Here is a 21,618-nt window from a genome sequence, read left to right as displayed (position 1 = left end):
CGTGCTCATGGCCTTCTTCAGCATCTGCTTCAGCGTCTTGTTGAACCGCTCCACGAGGCCGTCCGTCTGGGGGTGGTATACCGCCGTCCGGAGCTGCGTGACCTGGAGGAGACTGAGCAGCTCTTTCAGCACCCGGGACATGAAATATGACCCCTGATCGGTCAGCACCTCCCTGGCGATTCCCACCCTGCTGAACAGAAGCATCAGCTCCCTAGCTACCGCCTTGGCGGTGGCTGCTCGTAGGGGCAGGGCCTCTGGGTACCTGGTGGCGTAGTCCACGAGCACCAGGATGTACCTGTGTCCCCGGCTGGTTTTGGGAAGGGGACCCACAATGTCTAGGGCTATGCGATCAAAGGGAGTCTCGATGATGGGCATAGGGATAAGGGGGTTCCTGACTGTGGACCTAGGGGCCACCCGCTGAAACTCGGGGCACCCCTGGCAGTGACGCTCCACGTCCCTCTTCACCCCTGGCCAGTAAAATCTGGCTAAGACCCTGTCACGGGTTTTGTCCATCCCGAGGTGCGCCCCTAGAAGATGCGTGTGTGCCATGTACAACACCTTGCTGACGTATGGTCGCGGGACCACTAGCTGTTCCGTCACCTCCCCCTCCTTCTCCACTACCCTATAGAGCAGGCCCCCTCTGGTGCTGAAATGTGGGTGCGGTGCGCAACTCACCGAGTCCCGGGTCTGTCCGTCATGCACGAGGACGTGGCTCCAGGCGTGCTTCAACGCGTCGTCCCGCAGCTGCGCAGTGGCGAATTGGCCCGGCCGTGTAGTTCCCTCTCCCCCTGTTGGTCGGAAATCCGAAAACTCGGTGAGCGGGGAGCTCTCGGGCGGTGCCTGGTGGGGACCCCTGCGATCCGCGTTGGACGGACGACCTTGCGGCGTGGACCGGGGAGCCTGGGGGGGAGGGTCCGTTCCCGTCGGAGGCCTGGTCCTCGGCTGACGTCTCCACCGGGGACGCCGGGCGCTGCGTGGCCCCGAAAGCTGGTCGAACACCCCCTCCGGCTCGGCGGGGAGGCTCTCTTCGGGTTCGGGACCCCCGTTCCGGATTCCACAGCCTGTTGAAAACCAGCTGACGAATGAGGTCATCCACTGAGTCCGGATGGTGGTGCGCTGGGACCCTGCGCGCGTCGGGCGGCAGCTGGCGGATGGTGCTGTCAATCACCACGCGGTCGAGGGCGCTGGGTCCCTCCCCGGTCGCTAGCCACCTCCTCGCCAGACGTCCGTGCTGTGAGATCTCCGTGCTGTGCGTCGAAGCACCAGTCGTGGAACCGGCAAGCCCTCGCCGCGAGGTTGTGCCCGTAGTATGCCAGTATGGCCTGCTTGAGGGCGGGGTCCTGGCCCGCCTGCTGTGCCGGACCGGTGAGGAAGGGCGACAGAATGTGCGCCCACTGGTCCTCCGGCCAATTCTCCCTCCGGGCGGTCCGCTCAAAGACCTCCAGGTAGGCCTCCACGTCATCCTCCGGACCTAGCTTGGTGAGCCGGCTGGTCGGGGCTGCGATCGGTGAGTCGCGAACAGCATGCTGCGTTAGGCGTAGCACCGCTTCGCGGAGCAGAGCCAGGCTCTCCGCCGAGTCTCGCTGTGCTGCGGCCACCTGCCCCTGGATCTGCTGTTGGCGCTGCAGAGCGGCGGCGGTTCCCTCTGCGTTCTGCATGGCTGTGCCTACTTCCCCGTGGGTCGCGGTGGAAACCGAGTGCCTGCCTTCTCCACCATATGTGGCACCCCGGCTGGCTGAGAGGCTGGTTCACGCAGGAAGTAGGCACGGTTGAAGCGGGTATAAAGCCGTTCTCGGCGTTTATTGAACATTCGCGAGTATAACAATCGAGGGTCTGGGCTAGGGTCTCCGTGAGCCACGTAGCCGTTGCGGGGTTGTGCGTCTCCTACTCCTTCTCCGGGGGGTCACTCTCCTGCCATCAGTCCTCCGCTCTGCCTTATACTCTCTGCCCTTTCCACGTGCCGGCTGGTTCCCATCCAGCTGATTGCGATCAGCTGGAGAACGTTCCCCGTGCCGGGCACGTGGGTGGCGCCGGTACACGCCCTCTACAACCCCGCCCCTGGAGGGGGACGGGTTGCCACAGTGTGTGTGTGTGTGTGTGTGTGTGTGTGTGTGTGTGTGTGTGTGTGTGTGTGTGTGTGTGCGCGCATGTATGTATCCATGTATATGTATGTCCTATGAAACGTCCTACAACACAACATATCCCGTGTGGTCTTTTCCGACCAGTCAGATCTTCATAACAAAGGGTCACTGTAACAAAAGGATATCTATACAGCGCACTTACAAAACACTGTTTAATAGTTCAGCAGAAGGTCTGTTATCTCCTAGTGGATATCTTCTCAAAATCTCCAACAGCAAATGTCTCATCGGAGCGTGTTTCTGGATTGATTAAAAGTTGAACCCACGGCATCTCACGGTTTATCAAAGCTGTTCCCGACCGGCAGAGCATGAGGGGCAGTGAAACCCTCAGCTTTTACAAGGTTTGGATTTTGTTGTTGGCTGGAAAATGTATCTGAAATAAATCCTTTCCCACTGCTTTTCATTCCCCACTCCCACCACCCCACCCCGCTATCCCCTACCCCCGCAGCGATGTCAACTCCCCCCCCCCCTTTACAATCCACCAATTTTCCACCCCCCCCCCATCACCATCCACCTTCTCCACCAAACAAACCCACCCATCGCCCTTCACAACAATCCTATCCATCCAATACCCAAACACCACCATCCCCCATTGATGGGCTCACCACCCACCCCCCCCCCCCTCCTTCTCCCTCCCCCCATGCAGGTGAGTGGCATCCATACGGCGATGAGCCGCAGGCGGGAACAGCGTGTGCTGCTGATGGTGGTGATCATGGTGGTGTGCTACCTGCTGTGTTGGCTTCCCTACGGCGTCACCGCCCTGCTGGCCACCTTCGGACCCCTGGGCCTGGTCACGCCCGAGGCCAGCATCGTGCCCTCGCTGCTGGCCAAGACCAGCACCTTCATCAACCCCATCATCTACATCTTCATGAACAAGCAGGTAAGGGAGGTCTCCCCGTAGGTCTGAAGGTTGCTCTTCCATTCTCTGCTCCTCCACCGGAAGGCGGAGCAGAGAGAGATGCTGCTTCTCGCATAACTTCCTCCTCCCGTGGGGATGTGTGGCAAGGGGATTGCAGTCATACTTGTTTCCGTGGGGATATGATTTGATGACATGGTTGAATCTTTCGTGTGTTAAATGGCAGGCTAGGCACTCAAGGGTCTCGGGGTCTCCTGCTCAGCCCAGAGGTAGTCAGTCCGCACCCCTCTCCTAAAAGGACCCACACGGCAGGCAGTTACAGGAGGAGTTATGTACGACCAGCTTAGTTATGATGGAATCACTGAGAAGGATCACATGGAAGTCCTTTCATGCATTTTAAACAACCCCAAATTTCACTGAATTAGTTTCTTTAGCAAATGTCGGCGGCCTTCTCTCAGAGTCGCTCCAAAACGACCTATCGCTCGTACTCCACAGAGGTAGAATCGTCCCTGTGTTTGACAGTACATCCTCTGTAAAATATCCACATGTGTGTTGGCATTGTTCCCATGAATAAGACATTAGCTCTCCATGCATCCAAAGCATCCAAAAGATCTGTGATTTGTTTCCTCAAATCATTCACCTTGTTTTTATATTTCCGAGGGCACCACCCCCAAACATTTGAATCACTGGACTATCCCATCTAGATAGTTAACTTGATTTAATAGCAATGAAATGCGTACGCTGGATTGTTTGTTTTGTTGTAAAAACAAGAGGTAAACAAACCATGCCACAACACAAGCTCTATTCATTTGCTCTGCATGAGAGAGGAGACAGAAGACAGGGCCTTTGTCCCTCTATCTCCTTCTCTATTTAGATCTCTTCAGATCAGGGTGCATTCATTTAATGATGCCAAAGAAGAAGATGGAGCCGTAATTGTTTGGCAGGTCCCGTGATCTATACGTATTTGAGGGACCTTGTTCGAAATTTCAGTGGATACCGTTGCTGCTATTGCAGTCCTGGGAACAACAGTTGGTAAAACATAGGAAGGAAAACCGTGGTTGTGTATTTGCTCCCAACCAGAAAGGTTATGGGTTTGATTCTAAATGTCTGAAGCCTACCCTGTAGACAATGACCACATTAAGCAAGATTCCTAAGTTTCCTAACCTATATCTGCTCCCCGAATACATTTGAATCCAATTTCACTTTGGACAAAAGAGTCTCCTCAATGACTATGAAGAAATGTCAACATAATAAATGGCTGAATAATATGCTCCCATTACCAACCCAGTAGCTCCAGTAAGGGCAGAGACTAGGGGTAGAACGCCTTCAAATAAAACATCCACACCGTGGGGTTCGCAGGTCACGATTTGTGGTTTATGGTTTGTACGGTTCGTTTGGTAGTCTCTGTCCCGGCCGGGCTCAAGACTGACATTCTCGACTAACTTTTTCATTTCATGGCACCCTAAGGAATTGGGTCCCAGCTATGTAGTATTGTCAAATATTGTAGACTCTGCCGTAAGCGAGTCAGATTCTGACCAAGAGTGGATCCGAAAGCCGCTTACTTGCAGTTTTGCTTTGAATTGTTATCCAATAAAACATGTTTTAACCAATTAGACCGTTTAAAAATGTAAGATGATTGCGCAGCGACACTTTTTGTTGTGTCGGGAGAACCCTACACTATGCCCGGCCTATACTATACTATATATATAAGTAAGTGCTGTCAAGCGATTAAAATATTTAATCTCGATTAATCGCATTAATGGCATAGTTAACTCGCGATTAATTGCAATTTTTTTTCTATTGTAAATATCCCCTGATTTCGTGCTGCTAGCCTTTTAGTGAGATCAGAGAGTGTTGAGAAGGACAGTAACGCCTCGTGCCAACTGCCTCCGTCCGTTGACTGATCCTCATTGACTTTGAATGGGGACGGACGCACAATGCATTATGGATCCGTGCGCTGAAGGCTCCGTCAAAAAGTTGAAACATGGTCAACTTTTTCGGCAGCGACGGATCCGTCATCCAATCAGATCACGTATGCAAATTTAAGCACTCTGACACTACTCGGGCTCTGACGACCCTGGAAACCTCCCCCATCCGTCAGCCACGCCTTCTGAGTCCTTTGACTGACAGTGGGCACGAGGCGTAACGGTTGTTGCCCACTGCATCCGTCCGTTGACGGATCTCATTGACTTTGCATGGGGCGATCCCGAACTGCATTGTGGGTCCGTCTGTTCCGTCAGCTCCGTCTCCTGTGTTCAGAAGTTGAGAAAATGTTAACTTTTCAGTCTGCAACGGATCCGTCAGCCATTCAGATCTTGGCTCCGTCGGCAAATACCACTCCCCCATCCGTCAGACACGGCATTCAATGAAAAGGAGATTACATTTCCAAGACCCAAAGTGAATATGGTTGAGTTCATTGTTAAAATAATCAATACTGTTTCCTATTTGAAAGTAAAGAAACAAATTATTAAAAGTAAAGATAGGATATACATATAGGGCCCTATTTTAACGGTCTGAAACGCAAGTGGGAAAGCGCAAAGCGCAAGTAGCTTTGTGGGCGGTTCTACGGCGCTATCGCTATTTTACAGGTGGATAAATGACACTTCCGCCGCGGCGCAAGTGTCAAAAGGGTTGGTCTGAAGCAGCCTAATTACCCGTAGGTGTGGTTTGGGCGTAACGTGCAATGAACCAATCAGAGCGTTTTCTCGCATCCCCTTTAAGAACGATCGGCGCATGTTCCATGGCGGATTGCTATTATGATGGCGGGTTTGCCAGGCGCACGCAACGAAAGGTTCACCACAGAAGATACCGATGTGCTTGTCAGAGCAGTCAAAGAACGCGAGTTGGCTTTATATGGGGATGGGAGAAACCCACCCAAAATTGCTTCCGTGAAAGCGGCTTGGGAGGAAATCGCCGTAATTGTTTCAGCAGCTGGACAAAATAGGACATCTCTCCATTGCCGTAAGCGATACAACGACGTCAGGAGAAGAGGCAAGGCCAAGCTTGCGGCCAACTTGAAAGCACGTCAAAAGACTGGAGGAGGATCTGGCAGTTACCAGGACCTCACGCCAGCAGAGGATATCGCTGCGTCAACACTGACCGCTGAAAGTGTTGAGGGTTTTGGGGGCTTAGAGGTCGGCACCCAACCCGATGCACCAGCTGTCCAACCCCAAGGTACATAAATAAAGTTCACATAAATAGAGATGTCTCGTGAAAATCTTTTTAATCATTTTTGACATTTAATAAATGTAACACAGCCATAAAATAAATCAAAACAATGTCACGTAGCTTCTCAGGAAGAAGACCCTGGCCTCGGGACCAGTGCGCACGGGGCAGCTGAGGGAGCCGCGCGGCGCCCTCAAGCAAGACGCCGTGGCAGCAGCAGCAGCATGAGACCGCAGGACCACCCGTTCCTGCAGCTCCAGCAAACCGGGTTCGACATGCTGGAGCGGGAGCTGGCCGGGATGCGGCGAAACACCAACACCCGTCTGGACCGGGTGGCGATGTTGCTGCGGCCTCTCGGGCGCATCGCCTCAAGTTTGGACCGGATTGCGACAGCAATGGAACGTGCATGGCCCCCAAACGACCCACCTCCTCCCCCTGTTGTGCCCCTTCCTCCCCTGTTGTGCCCCTTCCTCCCCCTGTTGTGCCCCTTCCTCCCCCTGTTGTGCCCCTTCCTCCCCCTGTTGTGCCCCTTCCTCCCCCTGTTGTGCCCCTTCCTCCCCCCATTCCATCTCCGTCCACCCGCTCCACCAGGAGCACATCCAGCGTCGCCACTCCCGGACCCTCATTTGTTGGATCCTGCCGAGGCAGGTGTAAAAGGCCTTACAGAGGAGGGAGAAAATAAATCTTTTTTCCTTCAAATCTTTGCAACTTTTCATTTTTCGTTTTGTATTATTTTTTTTCATTTACGCCTAACATTTGGACAAGCCGAATAAAAAATGTCTCAAGGACATACTATACTTTCCGATGTTTTGGGCTCACTTTCTCTGACTCACAAGGTTATGAATGCATGGTAATATTTGTACAATGCTAAACAATAGAGCGGAGATGTCATTAGTTTGCTTACCTCACTATATACGATGCAGCTCCTCTGACAGATGAGCTCTCCTCTCCCGTGCTGCTGCTGGGGCATTTGGACGTAATGGCATCGGCACATGCAGTTCAGCATCACGTCTCATTAAGTCCTCTAATCTATCCTCATTAATGTCAGACACATCCATGATTCATGGCAATGTTGTGTAAAACACAACATGCCACAAAGAATGCTGCGACTTTTTGAGGACCATACTGTAAAGTACCACCTGACCTATCCAAACACCTGAAGCGCATTTTCAGAATTCCGAAAGTACGTTCAATTACACTGCGTGTTTGTGTGTGTTTTCTGTTGAATGCCATTTCGCGCACTGTTGCAGGCATAAGAAATGGGGTCATGAGCCATGTCTTCAACGGTCCCCCAACAGCCACCCATCCAAGGGAGGATTCCCCTCGAATATGGCAGGAATGGTCGAGTTTGCCAATATGAAGGAGTCATGGCTTGAGCCAGGGTAATTGGCAAAGACATGATTTATTCGACAATAACTAACTGCATGTATAGCCGAACTTACTGCCGATTGTGAAATGCGTCCAATACAACTAAGGGGATGCTGGAACGACCCAGATGCATAGAAATGCAGTGCCGCTGTAATTTTCACTGCAACGGGGAGGGCATAGGGACAGCGTGCATCAGTCCCCAGCTCATCTGCCAGGAGATGACAGATGTCGGTGACAGCCTGACGGGTCAGGCGTAGCTTACGCCTGCATTCCTCCTCACTCAGGGAGAGATAGGTGTGTCTGGGCCGGTAGACCCTCTCCCTTTGGCGTCTGATCCTCTGTCCCAAGACGTATTCCATTCCACTGTGCAATAGAAAAATTATGAGTAACCTCAACTTAACTGGTAAGTTGCAGAGTAAGGTTTTAAATGGACTTACAGAAGGTGATTTCGCAGTCTTCAGAATTGTGGTTCCTGATTCTTGACGGACAACCCACTTTGACAGGTGTCCATTCCTTATATACATGTGTCTCTTGCCACTATTGGTCAACCAGGTTAATTTGATCCGTCATTACGCCTGCTGACTATGCGCGTGAATAATTTGGGTAAATGTGTACGCTAGATTTATGCCTATTTATTTTATCTTTATGGACACCACAATAATTTTCCTTGTGTGGTAATATTTTATTTTCCTTGTAATTATGTATGGTTTGCAAAAATGGGAACTGCTGTCTGTGTAGATGAGAGAAGCAAAGTGTATGCGCGAGGTGCATAAGCAATCCGTATGCATCGCATGCGCATGTATGCATCGCATGCGCATGTATGCATGCGCCCTTAAAATAGCATCTGAACAACGCGCCACTGACTTTAAACCAGGTATTTCCTGGTCAGTAGCGCAATGGTTTTCAGAAACGGCAAAATACCGTTTGCGCCAGAACACGCCTCCTCCTTCCGCCGAACCGCCCCTTGGGGCGCAAGATCATTCCCTAATTTACCGGCGAGTGGCGCTGGTGGCAAAAGAACGCTCTGCGCCAGTTCTAAACTAGCAACGACACATGCGCCAGTGACTAAGTCACTTGCGCCGGATGCAAGATAGGGCCCATAGTGTTTTTGACTACAAAAGAGGTATATTACCATATTTCCATTTCAGGAAAAAATTGACCTTTTTAAAAAAAAGTTATCCTATATTCAGGGCAATCTTCCCCATCCCACATGGTTCTGCTCAACAAATCAAAGAAAACGCTGCATAGGGAAAATGTTCACAATGTAAACGCTCCAACAAATTCTATAGCGTACAGAGGGAACAAGAGTTAAAACTGCAAGAATTTTCTTTCCATACAGTTTGTGTATTGTATCTACAAGATTGCCATAGATTGTATTTTCATAAGATCTTATGCAGTATCATTTGTGCTTGTCATGTTGAGTATGTTTGATGTTCGCTACCTTGGGATCTGACAATGGAAAGTAACTTACAGGAAGATATTTCACACTATATCAGGGGGTGGGGTTTTGTTTTAAGAAGGATCACCTTACTGTTTTACTACTTGAGGACACCAACAGACAGACCAAAGAATCACTCAGGCATAACTCAATGATTGCAGTAATATGAAATAACTCACTGCATCACTGATGACCCAGTGAACAGACATAACATTTCCTCCTCCCGGCAGGATTTCAAGATGAAATGTTGTTTCCAGGGCTCGAACGTGTGCAGGCAGGGGGACATAAAGCTGAGGCAGCTGAGGAGTGTCTCCTGCCATGCTGACGGTATGGCTCGGGATGTGTGTGGCGGAGGTGGCTCCTTTGGGAGATGGTGAGTGCCATTGTTGAGAAGGTAGTTGGCTGGGATCCAGTTGATGGTTGACTTGTAAGGAGAGGACCAGTATGACGCCATTTTATTGTCCCGGTGGGTCCTAGGGACACTCCCCCAGTCTGAGGTGGCGAAATCTGGCACCCTGGCTGGTTTTGACTTGTGAAATGGTTGCTTCATCTGCTTCTGTTGGCTGAGGCTCTAACCCCAGAGGAACAAGCCTGTCGAGGTGCCGGTAGAGGTCCCGTCCCAGCATGAGAGAGGCTGGGAAGACCCCTGGGGTACATGGATTTTGACGGATGGCCTGTGTGAAGGAGCATCCTTGGACGAGGTATCGAAACGGTGTCAAACACTGCAGTGGGCATGGGATTGAGAATACACAGGTTGAACATGATGGATGCTTATAAGGCGTGTAGAGAATTTGGCAGAGACTTTGAGGGCCGTTATCTGTGGTGATATTCTTGGTGAGAGAAGAGAGACCCAGTAGAGGACAGGGTCCCGCTCAGAGGCTGCCTTTAGCTCCTGCAGAGACAGTGGCCAGGATGGTGGTGTGTTACATCTGAACAGTGTCCTGTTACACTGTTCAATCAACCTTTCCAAGCAGGGAGGTCAAAAATGGCACCTAACGGGTGTTGTTAAACTTTGTTTCTGACAAGGTCCATATCTAAGAGCCAGATTTCCCTTGCTATTTGGATATGCACAAGCCGAATGCAGCCTATTATCCAAATACACCTCTCCTCTCCCCTCTCTCCCCTCCCCCATCCTGAATTGGAAAGCCGAGTGTAGCATGTGAACCGCCATGCGGTCTGGCAGTTAGGACGACTATTAAATAATCGGCACAGCCCTAGCGTCAACTAGCTCAATGACGCCAGCTTCGAGCAGTTGCTGCTCAGCTGAGACCCAAACAATGAGATACAGCAGGCGCAGTGGCTTGATGACAGAGTAACAGAAGAGTTGTGGTGAGGCTGGTGGGCGACGGCAGAGAGGAAGCCAAGACCTCAAACGGTGATGGCTACAATTGCTGCCGTGGCGTGACAACAGTCAGGAATGCCGACCCCATCCCTCATACTAATTCCAGTTAGAGTGTCATGCACCCTCACGTTATGGGTGTGTTCAATCAACTGGATCATCTAGAATGAAAGCTAGCCAGGCCCCGCGGGTTAGCCTGTGCTGGTGTACAGGCTCACCTGGCAGTTGATCGCTGTGGAAGAGAATGGCAGTAGAGGGAGTTCCCGGGGTATCCCAGTCTCGCCATGCAATGACAGGAAGGGGGTAAGTGGTGGTAGAGAAATATCTGCCATCCGCATTGCAAAATATTGCGTTTGAAATGACATGCACAAAACCTGTTTCACTGCCTCACACAAGGCACCGATAGACAGACCAAGACAAGACTCAGGGCTCAGGCATAAAACTCAAGCTTGCTGCCTATGTCGCATCGTTGTACACCAGCAGCATTCAGAACCGGCTGACCCCAAACGATCACTTTTGACCCGTTTGCCGCCACCGCCAATGCGGCTGTCACCATCCACATGCCTGAGGTACAGCAGTGGAGAGAGAGAGAGAGAGAGAGATAGAGAGAGACCAAATGTCCTGCATGTCATTTTCAGTCTTCAATTCCTCCCAGCCCGTCGCTATGGAAACTGTGAGTTGAGGCGAATTGAAGACTAAAAATGCTGTCCAGATACAAGTAGCAGCTGGTGGTGTCGTAGCGTTGGTTCGCCGACCGGCCTGGTCTGCCCGCGGGAACAGGAAGTAAACAGAATGTATGGTTTATGCTGTGTGGATGTAAAATGCATTCCATTGCTGTCAACGGTTCTCCCATGGGAAGCAACATCAAGGGCTGCTTGAAAAGACTGAAAAACCTTTAAAACAAAGAAAACATATTTAAGAGAGAGGATAAAATAAATGCAAATGCAGTGAAACATTAATCACTATGGAACAACAACCTATCAACTCCAAAACATAAACTACAAACCATTTTTCTGTTTTAAGTGCTTTCAAAATGTCATAATTGCTTGTTGCTTCAGTCCTAGGCTTCTCTTATTTACAGCGCATACGTTTTGACAGAGGATCTCCTTTGCATAATTTAACTTGACAATATGCAATATGAAAGATTTAATTTCTCTAGCAATAGTATTAGAGCAAAATTGATGATGATGGTTTGATGAAATTAACAGCGTACATTAAAGGCATTGCACTACAAACATTTTGAAAACATACTTTATAGTGTACCTAAGGGGTATTCCATCAACTAGGTTAAACGCAAAGCCGGGCAAATTTCGCTAAGCCTCGCTACTTTCATTTAGAGTTCCGTTCCATTAACGTCACTTAAGGGACTCTCCACTAAGTAACCATAAGAATTTATCAGACTAAACTAACCTGGGGCCTCTACAGATTCTCTTTTTTGCATATCTATCTATCTATATAAATTTTTTTGCATTCCTTTCCGATGGAGATGACCCGGAAGTACTTGGAGAAAAGGTGGTTCGTATTCTAAAAATGGTTAGGAAAGGTGCCTTGATGCATTCTTTAACCTTCCTTTAGCATAGGTTACTCCTGACCAACCTTTACACAAGGAAAGGAAATTGTTTGAATATCTAATGTGATTAAGCGATTGATTGTGTAGGGAAATATATTATGCATTATTCTAATGAAAAAAACAAAAATGTTTACATGACTACGAACATAAAGGTTTTCACCTTTGCGAAAGCATATAAGTAAAGAAAACATGGTTTTGCCGGTGTACCGAAAATACATAAAGTACAAGCCAAGCTTAAATATTCATGAGCTTTGACCCTCCGCTTCCTGCCATTATCCAGTACCCTTGGCACATCGCTCCGCTCTGAATGCAAACATCAGAACTCTCTCCAACAGCTCTCCCATGACCCTTCTCGGCCGCGTCCAGCCTTCCTCTACATAATAGCCTTTAAGGATCTGCTTATTCTCCGCTTCCATCTCCTTGTCACACTCCATCCGTTTGTCTGTCAGTCTCCCACCTCTGTACTGACCCAAGGTGCCATGCCTTCTCCAGAGGCTCAACAAACTTTCCCTCTCTGCATATGAGAAGCACTCACTGTCCATCTCTCTCTCTGTAACTCATCATCGCTGCATCTCTGTCTGCACCTCCTCTACCTGACTCCATCCATTCCCTTGCCCTGCCCCCAATCCAACCCTCCATCTATCAATGTCTGGACTTTGTTGCTAGGCTGGAGTTGGGTAGTAGTTTGACTGCTTCGGCCTATCTGACAGCTCCCCACTGCAGGGCGGTATGGAAAGACTTGTTAATCAACAGCTTACTAATCTATCTATCTCTCTATCTCTCTATCTCTCTATCTATCTATCTATCTATCTATCTATCTATATGACAACGTGAACCCTGTTCAAAACTGAATTCTTCTGAGATGTGTTCAATCTTTCCCCGTCTATGGAAGGCCAGGGCGGGCGAGAGGTGACGTGGACTCGTCATGCAGGTATTTGCATCTCTTGAGAAAATGTAGTAGACTATAAGTATACATGAAAATGCAGGGAGTATACTAAGTACACTATGTTTAATCAAGGGACGCCACTTCAGAGGGAGACGTGTGCGTTGCTGCGTACATCTCCACCTCCTCACACTCCACCTCACACCTCCGACCCCTCAGGTGCATGCCCACATCAATAATGCAGCATGTGTCCGTCTGTCTATCAACAAGATTGGATACCTTGGAGTACAGAGTCTGAGGCTTGGCATTAAGGAAAGAATCTGCACATCATCATGATACAAACATCCAGGCGGACCTGTGTATCCGGTTTATGGCATGGTGTGAAGTAAATAGAGCAGGCCATTCACTATTTATCGGGTTCTGACAGCTGGGTTACCTTCTCCTTCCTGTCTGAGGGCACCTGTCCGCTCGTATGGTACTCTGTTTGATTCACTTGGAAATAGTTAGTATTGTTAACTATACTGGGATATAACTTGTGCTATTCATGGACTTAGCAGCTCTTGCAATGTGTTTCAAATCTGAGATGACTTAAGTATGTAGATTGTTTAGTAGACTAGCCTCTCATTGAATAACATTTTACAAGGATTATTAATACAAAATGTGTGCATTTTAGATAAAGGCAGTGAAAGGAAGGAAATATACACACACAAACAGACAAGAAAATAATGAGGTGATAATCCAGGTGTATAGCACATGGAGGAGAGGAGTGTGGTGGAGTGGTGTGAAGGAGGCGGGAGGCAGGAGATAGGGATCAGGAGAGAGAGAGAGAGAGAGAGAGAGAGAGAGAGAGAGAGAGAGAGAGAGAGAGAGAGAGAGAGAGAGAGAGAGAGAGAGAGAGAGAGAGAGAGATGGGATCGGGAGATAGGAGAGAGAGGGATCAGGAGGAGAGAGACAGAGAGATGGGGAGGGAGAGAGAGAGACAAAGAGAGAGAGAGAGGGATAAGGAGGAGAGAGAAAGAGAGACAGAGAGTTGGGAGAGGGAGAGAGAGAGAGAGAGAGAGAGACTTTGACTTTTAAAATACTTTTATTTCATCAATCCGACATGTGATACATCATAAAAGAACGTACCTCATCTTTCCTTTCTGTTAAATCAAAAGAACAAAAGATAAAAAATAAAAACTATTGCAGCTAAAACCGGAAAGGGATTCCATCAGTGGAGTCCACTGAACATATAGCACCACCAATGCACCACCGCTGATTGAAAAACAAAAGCTCATCAGTCATTTTAAGGCAGGGGTTCTCAAAGTTTTGACAGCTGAGGGCCAATTTAGGAACCCAGAATTTGACTAAGGGCCGCCAAAGGAAAAATAATTGGCGGGAAACGCCGTCATCATCCCAGTGGTGAAAAAAAACATTGCACCGTGGACCTCTGGGAGTGAGGTCAAGTGAGGTCTAAATCAAGAAACTGAGGTTCATCCTTTCAAAGTAATGTACAGTCGGATTAAAACTAACAAATATAACAGGATTTAATTAGCTAGAGAGAGTCGACTTTTCTCTTTATATTTATTTATTTTGTTCAAATTAATATTAATATACATTTTTTAACTTACATCTGTATGTCTTTGCGGGCCGCCAGGAATGTTTCTGCGGGCCGCCATTGGCCCGCGGGCCGCACTTTGAGAACCAATGTTTTGAGGTATGCAAAATCAGCTGCCACCCTGGTCCTGACCATCGTTTTAAACACCCCCACCAAGTCCTTCCCATTGCCCTCCTCCATCTCAGTCTTGTGGGTTTTATAGATGGCCAGCTTTGCCTGCCCAAATAGGAAATTTGCCAGTGTGCATTCCCCTTTCTCCCCTTAGTGTACCTCACTGAGGAAACAAACAGATTGTGGTTAAAAAGCATTCAGTGAAAAAATTAAAAACCGTGTCCGGGGCCGGGCAGAAAGGGCAGGTTGGCATGACGTCATGGTTGAACCTAGAGACAAAGCGATTAGTTGGGATGGCCAAGTGAAGGACGCGCCACTGCAAATCCCCCACAGCAACCGCCATGTGGGAGAAAAGTCTGGTGGAAACTGTCCGTGTTCCCGCCACTTGGTGTCTGGACTACTGACCAGCTGATTGAAAAACAAGGATATGCTGCATATGTTATTAAGTGACTTTCGTTCAACTGAGGCTAAACTTAAATCAGTAAGAGCATTAAAAGTCAACAGGTGTCCCCCTCCTCTCGATGCCCACCTGGGAGATATCCGAAGATCAGAGAAAGCCACCTATTCTGGTGTTCCAGCTACAACGCTGTTTGCTGCAGCACAGACTGGTCGGGAGGGAGACTCTGAGCCTACCCAACAGGTCAGCCACCAGGTGCAGAGACCTCAGTCCAGTCTGGGCACTAACCGCCAGTGCCAACTTCCACCTCCCATTCTCATGGTCCAGTAGGTCTCCCAGCTTGGCAAGATCAGGCTATCCCCGACTCTCTCCTGAGTGGGCATGAGAGGATTAAAAAAAAGGGGCTCTTTTGTACCCTAGTTTTGATCCGGAGTTCTAGACACAGTTAGTATATTCCATGCTTCCAAAACAGATTTATAGAAAAAAGGTAGATGAAACCCTTGTATCCATTGAAAATTCTCCATCAGAAAGAAATGTCTGTCCAGTGAAAAAGCCCTGATGCCATACATCACTGACCTTGCAAAGGAAACCCAAAGCACATTGTCCGGCGCATAGAGGAGACATTGAGCTGTCTGTAGTCTCATGGAGGCAACCTTGCTTGCCAGGTGAATCAATCCCTGCCCTCCTTCAGCCACTGGCAGACACAAAACCCCCGGGGCCAGCCAATGATAGCCATCCCAGATAAATTTACAAAAGCCTTTTGGAGACTACAGAGGATTGAGACAGGGGGTCAAGTACAAACGCTTTGTGCCACAACATTGATGCCACCAGGTTATTGACCACCAGCACCCGCCCTCTATATGAGAGCTGCGGTAAAGTCCACCTCCAGCGTTGCAACCGACCTGTTATCTTCTCCTCCATCCCCTCCCAGTTCTTACTCATATATCCAACCGTTCCCAGATATACCCCCAAAAAAAAGAACCCCTCCAAATTCCAGGCACAACGTTGTGGCAGAACCGGTGGCATCAACCCTATGTAGGCGTCCTGCTATTATGCTTACATGAGACAAACCTTGCCAAGGTAGACCAGGAGAGAGAAGAGTAGCTACTCCAGCACTAACACTAAAACCATGACTCAAAAACACTGGTCCCTTCCATTCCATTTCCCACTGAGGCTGGTTATCTTGGTCGGAGTGACACTCTTGTAAAAAGATAACAGAGGACTGTTTAAGATGAATGTATTCCAGTAGTGCCGCTCTTTTCTTAGCATTTCTACAGCCATTGATGTTTAGGGTCCCAAGAATAATAGTGGCCATGAAGATGGTAAGAAAAACCAACCGTAAAAACAAGTTATGAACACTAATTGGGAGGTACTGTGGATTTGGCCTGACTACTTAATTCAGCCCTTACTGTACTCTGCAGTTTCTTGATGCGGAAACGCTTCTGTATGGTAAGCTCTGTCATGGTGGCATTCCTTAAAGCCGCAGTAGAGGAGAAGAGAAACAAATTATAGTCAGGAAAGAAAGATGCAAGGCTTATCTTACGCTGACCCTTTGTGTCGTCTAGAAATTTGTTGCTTACTCTTCCGAACAAACTTCCCTGAAAACTCCACACTTTCCCCCTGTACCGGCTGCTGCACATTCTCCATGGTCACTTCCTGGTACTCGTTAAAATCAATTTCTGATTCATTCCCAGCGCGTTCTGCGCCCAGTTTTCGCCCCCGCCTGGCTCACACGGCTCTTCGCTTTACGCTTGCCGCTGCTCCGTTCTGGTTGACTGGCCGGTTTCAGCTGCTGCAAACCCGCCGTTCGGTGCGTGTCCTCCTCAGCGGCATCCTCCAGCGACGCGGCGATCTCTGCGTCGTCCTCAGCGGCGTCCTCCAGCGACGCGGCGATCTTTGCGTCCTCCAGCGACGCTGCGATCTCTGCGCCCTCCTCCGTGGCGTCCTCCAGCGATGCGGCGATCCCTGGGTCCTCATCAGCTTCGCTGGTCGGTGGGCGCTGAGGTGTCAGAAAAAACGTTTCTCCCGCCAGTTGAACGTCCCCTGTGCTCCAGCACCAGAAGGACCAGGGATCTGGGAGTCCACAACCGGTCCCGGTGCCAAAGGTGCGGGATCAGGTGTCGGTAAATCCGCAATACGTCTCGTTGGTAATGGTGCGGGACCGGGTGTCTCCGCAACAGGTACCGTTGGTGTTGGTGCGGGACCGGGCATGCGTTCACCCTGCGCCGGATCCCCAGACTCGCCGTCGCTGCATCTGTACCTGCAGTGTTCTTGGCCCCAGATGGCCGTCCCCCCTGCTCTGTACCCGGGCATGATCCCCTGAAATGTCTGTGTTCTCCACAAGTGAAACATTTCATGGAGTTTGAGGAAATGTATATAACATAGTCCTTTCCTCCCTGCGTCAGCTTAACAGCCACGTCCAGGTCCCGATGCTGTTCACTCAAAATCATGAACGTTTGCAATCTGAAGCTCTCCACATGAAATAAAGTCTGCTTTTTAAAGCCGACTAGAACCGGCCTTATCGGTGCCGTTTGTTTCCCGTATCTGGAGAGGATCCTCTCCAAAATCTCATCTTCAAAATAAGGGGGTACATTAGAGAGAACAACCCTCTTGGCAGGGGACGATAGAGGTAAAACTTGAACAAAAAAGTCCTTAATAACAAGCCCTCCCCCATCAATTTATCCACCAAAGCGGTTTCCGATAAAAAAACCACAATGGCTTTATTCATACGGGAGGCAGATCTGATTTTCTTTCCACCACCAATTACCTCGCACATTGCCAACAAAAACATCCTCCACCGTAACCGAGGCGTCCAGCACGCACCTTCAGCCATGCCTGGGAGCGAGTACGAGATGGGGCTTCGCGGAACCACCTGTCGTGACCATTCTACCAAATGTTTGTTTGCAGTAAAACTGCGGCTGGCAAAGTGCCAAGCCGGTCAAACGCGACCTTTTTAGACAAAGTTACACTTGCCTTTAGAAAGCTACTTGTTAGAAAATAAATAAATAAAAAAGACGCCAACATTGGCACAAAAAACAGAAAACGATTACGCACTGCTATCAACACGACCAGCTCCGTCAGAGAGAGAGAGAGAGAGAGAGAGAGAGAGAGAGAGAGAGAGAGAGAGAGAGAGAGAGAGAGAGTTAGGGATCAGGAGAGAGAGAGAGAGAGAGAGAGAGAGAGAGAGAGAGAGAGAGAGAGAGAGAGAGAGAGAGAGAGAGTTAGGGATCAGGAGAGAGAGGGGGGAGAGAGAGAAAGGGATGATAGAGTTTGGGATCAGGAGACACTACACTTTGCCTCTAGTAGTAAATTTGGTGTAGGGAAATAAATTTAAGAACATCTCAGAGAGGGCCATCTCCTCCAAGCTGGGACCCTTATGTGATATGTGAGAGGAGGGGGGCTCCAATCTGCTGCCGTAATTATGAATCATTATCCACACACAGAATTAGAGAGAGAGACTCAGAACAAGATAGAGAGGGGTAGAGGACAGGAGGAGAGAGTGTGGGAGATAATGGAGTGGTACAGATAAAGAAAGAGAGGGGGAGAGATGTGAAGAATCTAGAGAGCGTGAGAGCTAGACTGAGGAAGGAAGGATGAGAATGCTGGAGGGGGTGCGAAAGGGAGAGAGCAGAGGACAGATTGAAGGGTTAATTAAGGGATACAGAAATAGGCTACATTATGTGGCAATTAATAATAATAATAATAATACATTTAATTTAGAGGCGCCTTTCAAGACACCCAAGGTCACCTTACAGAGCATATAGTCATCATTCAAAACTATGTAAAACAGACTAGGAATAAAAGGAAAACAGAGGTTAAACATGAAGAAGAAGAATAATTAATAACACTCAAAGACGCCTAAAGTGAAGGGGGGACCTCACTAACCACCACCAATTGCTATTGAAGGGTCTATTTGGAAGACCCAAATCAATTTGTGTTGTTTTAGTCTGCATCCAACTGTGTGTGAATGTGTATGTATGTGTGTGTGTGTGTTTGCATGTGCGTGTGTGTGTGTGTAGATCTTTGTGTTCTTGTGTGAATTGTGTGTATGTTCCTGTTTGTGCGGTTGTGTGTATCTTCTTATGTACATGGGTCATTGCCCGACCATGCGGTGTGAGAGTTAAATAAGGATGAGTCCTTGTGTAGAAAGAATCCAGGAGGTTTATTCTCACATGGCAGTAGATTTATCAATCCCAGATAACAGCATGTACGCCTCTAGCCTGCTATCAACCTACTAGCCGAAATACGACAGTTAAACCAACTAACCAAACAATACCCAGATAGTAAGACTAATATCTACCTATATCTGAATGAAGTAACTAATTATGTAAACATCCTGACTTATTCATGTTGCAGTACAGAATATTCTTCACCTCTCCTGTCCCTTCCAGTATTTCCCCCCCCGAAACTTTAAAAAATGCTCAACAGACTGGGTAAGTAAACAATTGACAAACACTTTATTACAAATCATTATTCATATTGATATTGTATCCCCATGTATACTGTATGTATCACTGCTCATCGCATTTTGTGAGCACCAATTCATATTATATTTCTGTACAGGGACTGTGATCGCAGATACCCCGACTCTGCAACAAAGCAACAGATCAATAAACAGATATGAACGATCTTATCTTGTTTCCTTATTGTGAAAATATTAATAATGTGTTGTGAGTACATTCATAACGATAAATAAATAGTATACAACTAATCACAATTAACCACGTGGCCTTGGTAACAAACCTCCATCACAGGTGTTCATCTCTATGTGTGTGTCTTCTTGTAGCATGGGTCAATAAGTGTGGTCCTGTGTGCAGCGTTTGTTCGTTTTTTGATTGTGTGTGTGTGTCCGTGTGTGTCTTCTTGTGGAATTGTATGTGTTCTTATATGCTTGGGTTTGTGTGTGCATGTGTTCTTGAGTATACATGTGTGTGTGTGTGTGTGTGTGTGCACATACTGTGTTTGTTTGTGTGTGTGCGTGCCCCAGTTCTACAGGTGTTTCCAGGCACTGCTGCGCTGCCAGACCCCCAAGCGAGGGTCCAGCATCAAGAGCACCTCCAAGGTGGTCACCAAGGCCGTGAGGGCCGGCGCCGTCGTCGCGGGCAACGGCGCAGGCAACAACACTTGGGTCACCGAATGCATCGGTGCGGGCGACCACAACATGGCCGTCATGGTGGCCTCCCTAGACCAGCCGCCCGACGGTGCGGATGGCTGATGACCCCATCCCCCTCAAGCACACACCAACTCACAGACATAGACACACACAGACACACACACACACCCCACCCCCATCGCACCCAAACCCCTCCAAGATCAAACACACACACACCCATCCAGACGTCTAACCCCAGGACCCCCCACACAGCAGAGGGCGCCGTGGAGAGACCCTGTGGCGGGCGGCGGGCCCAGAGGAGGGTGGCCAGGCAGACTCATTGTACTTGATGCTGCTCTGTTGCATCAGCCTGCATCCGTTAACAGGGGGGGGGGGGGGGGGGGGGTTGTCTGTCCTTCCGGACTACGGTTTAGCAGCAGGGGAAGGGTGTTAACGTTTTTCTTTGCACTTAGGTGGGAACCACACACAAACAAGGCACTGAGGAAGGGCATAAGGATTGCTTGGGAATTCTCCCCAGATGTTTTCCCTGCATTGTTTTTTATTTGGCCCGTCTTCCATTATATTGCTCCGACAATGAGATGAATATGAACCTACTCGGCACAAGGAGAATGTAATGATCATATCTATTTATCCCCCCTGCCTCATGTTTCCCTTTCATACTAAAGGCAGCCACTGTCGGTTGGCCGTTAATAATCTGTAGCATTGGTAGCATGCACAGCTTGAGTAGATACATGGTATGTAAATATGCGCAAGAATAAGAAAAAAGGATTTGAAAAAACAGGATTTATGTTATTTTAATATAACAGCTTTTGGCAAGAACATTTAGAATATAAGAATTAATAGAAATACATTTATAGAATAATGAACTTATTGTTAAAAAAATTATACCAAAATGGTGCCTGACTTTTATCGACTGCCTGACAATAAAGGACACACTTAATTTTAGAACCGTGTTGAATACAGGCCATCTGAGCCCTGCGGCCCGCTGGACGTTCCACACACATTTTTAACATACAAGCACAGCACGACATGTATCTCCTCCTGTCCTTACCGATACGTCAGGCTCAAGGGAGGTCATGTTGCCAACATAATGTGAAGCTCATAAATGCCAGTGTCCACGACCTCCTTCCAACCCAGAATGTCAGAGGAGGTAACATCGGACATTATGCACTCGTCAAAGCAGAGTCAGCGCGATACGTACCGCTCTGGGTCGGCTGGAAACTGAAGAACATGGCCGTCTTGTTCAATTGTTTGAACATAGGAACACAATGAAAACAATGCAAAATATGTGCTATAGGCCTATTCGAAAGGAAAATCGTTTTGTCGTATTTTTTTTCCAACATCTTATAAATACCTTATATTTTATGTTGATAAGTATTTTGTTAATATTTTGAAGAAGGATATATAATGTCCAAAATAAATTCTTCTCCATGGTATATTGATGTGAGACTAGGGTTACTTATGATCCCGCTTACCAGGAACGTCACGATGCTAACATTATAGCATCGTACAGCTACTTTGGCGGTGTATTGAAATAATACACCCTTCTCTCAATAGCAGATTGTGTTGTTTGAACTTATTGGATAACATATTTATGCTTGGAAATACTGCGATATGACACAGACCATCACCAGACCAGTCTG

The 21,618-nt window shown here is 48.3% G+C and overlaps 1 protein-coding gene across 1 annotated transcript in view; it reads left to right on the top strand.

The window, feature by feature from the left end:
- The window catches only part of LOC132463603 (vertebrate ancient opsin-like), an 86,130-nt gene extending 64,785 nt beyond the window's left edge, over window positions 1–21,345 (top strand). The window contains exons 3-4 of the mRNA XM_060059884.1: window positions 2,785–3,018; window positions 19,850–21,345. Coding sequence (XP_059915867.1) covers window positions 2,785–3,018; window positions 19,850–20,077 — 462 coding nt within the window. The 3' untranslated portion in view covers window positions 20,078–21,345. The remainder of the gene's footprint in view (window positions 1–2,784; window positions 3,019–19,849) is intronic.
- Window positions 21,346–21,618: the final 273 nt, after the last annotated feature.

The sequence above is a fragment of the Gadus macrocephalus genome, chromosome 8, assembly GCF_031168955.1.
Source record: "Gadus macrocephalus chromosome 8, ASM3116895v1".
NCBI classification, from domain to species: Eukaryota; Metazoa; Chordata; class Actinopteri; order Gadiformes; family Gadidae; genus Gadus; species Gadus macrocephalus.
The sequence above is the reverse complement of the archived record's forward strand: the minus strand, read 5'-3'. Positions and strand labels throughout refer to the sequence as shown.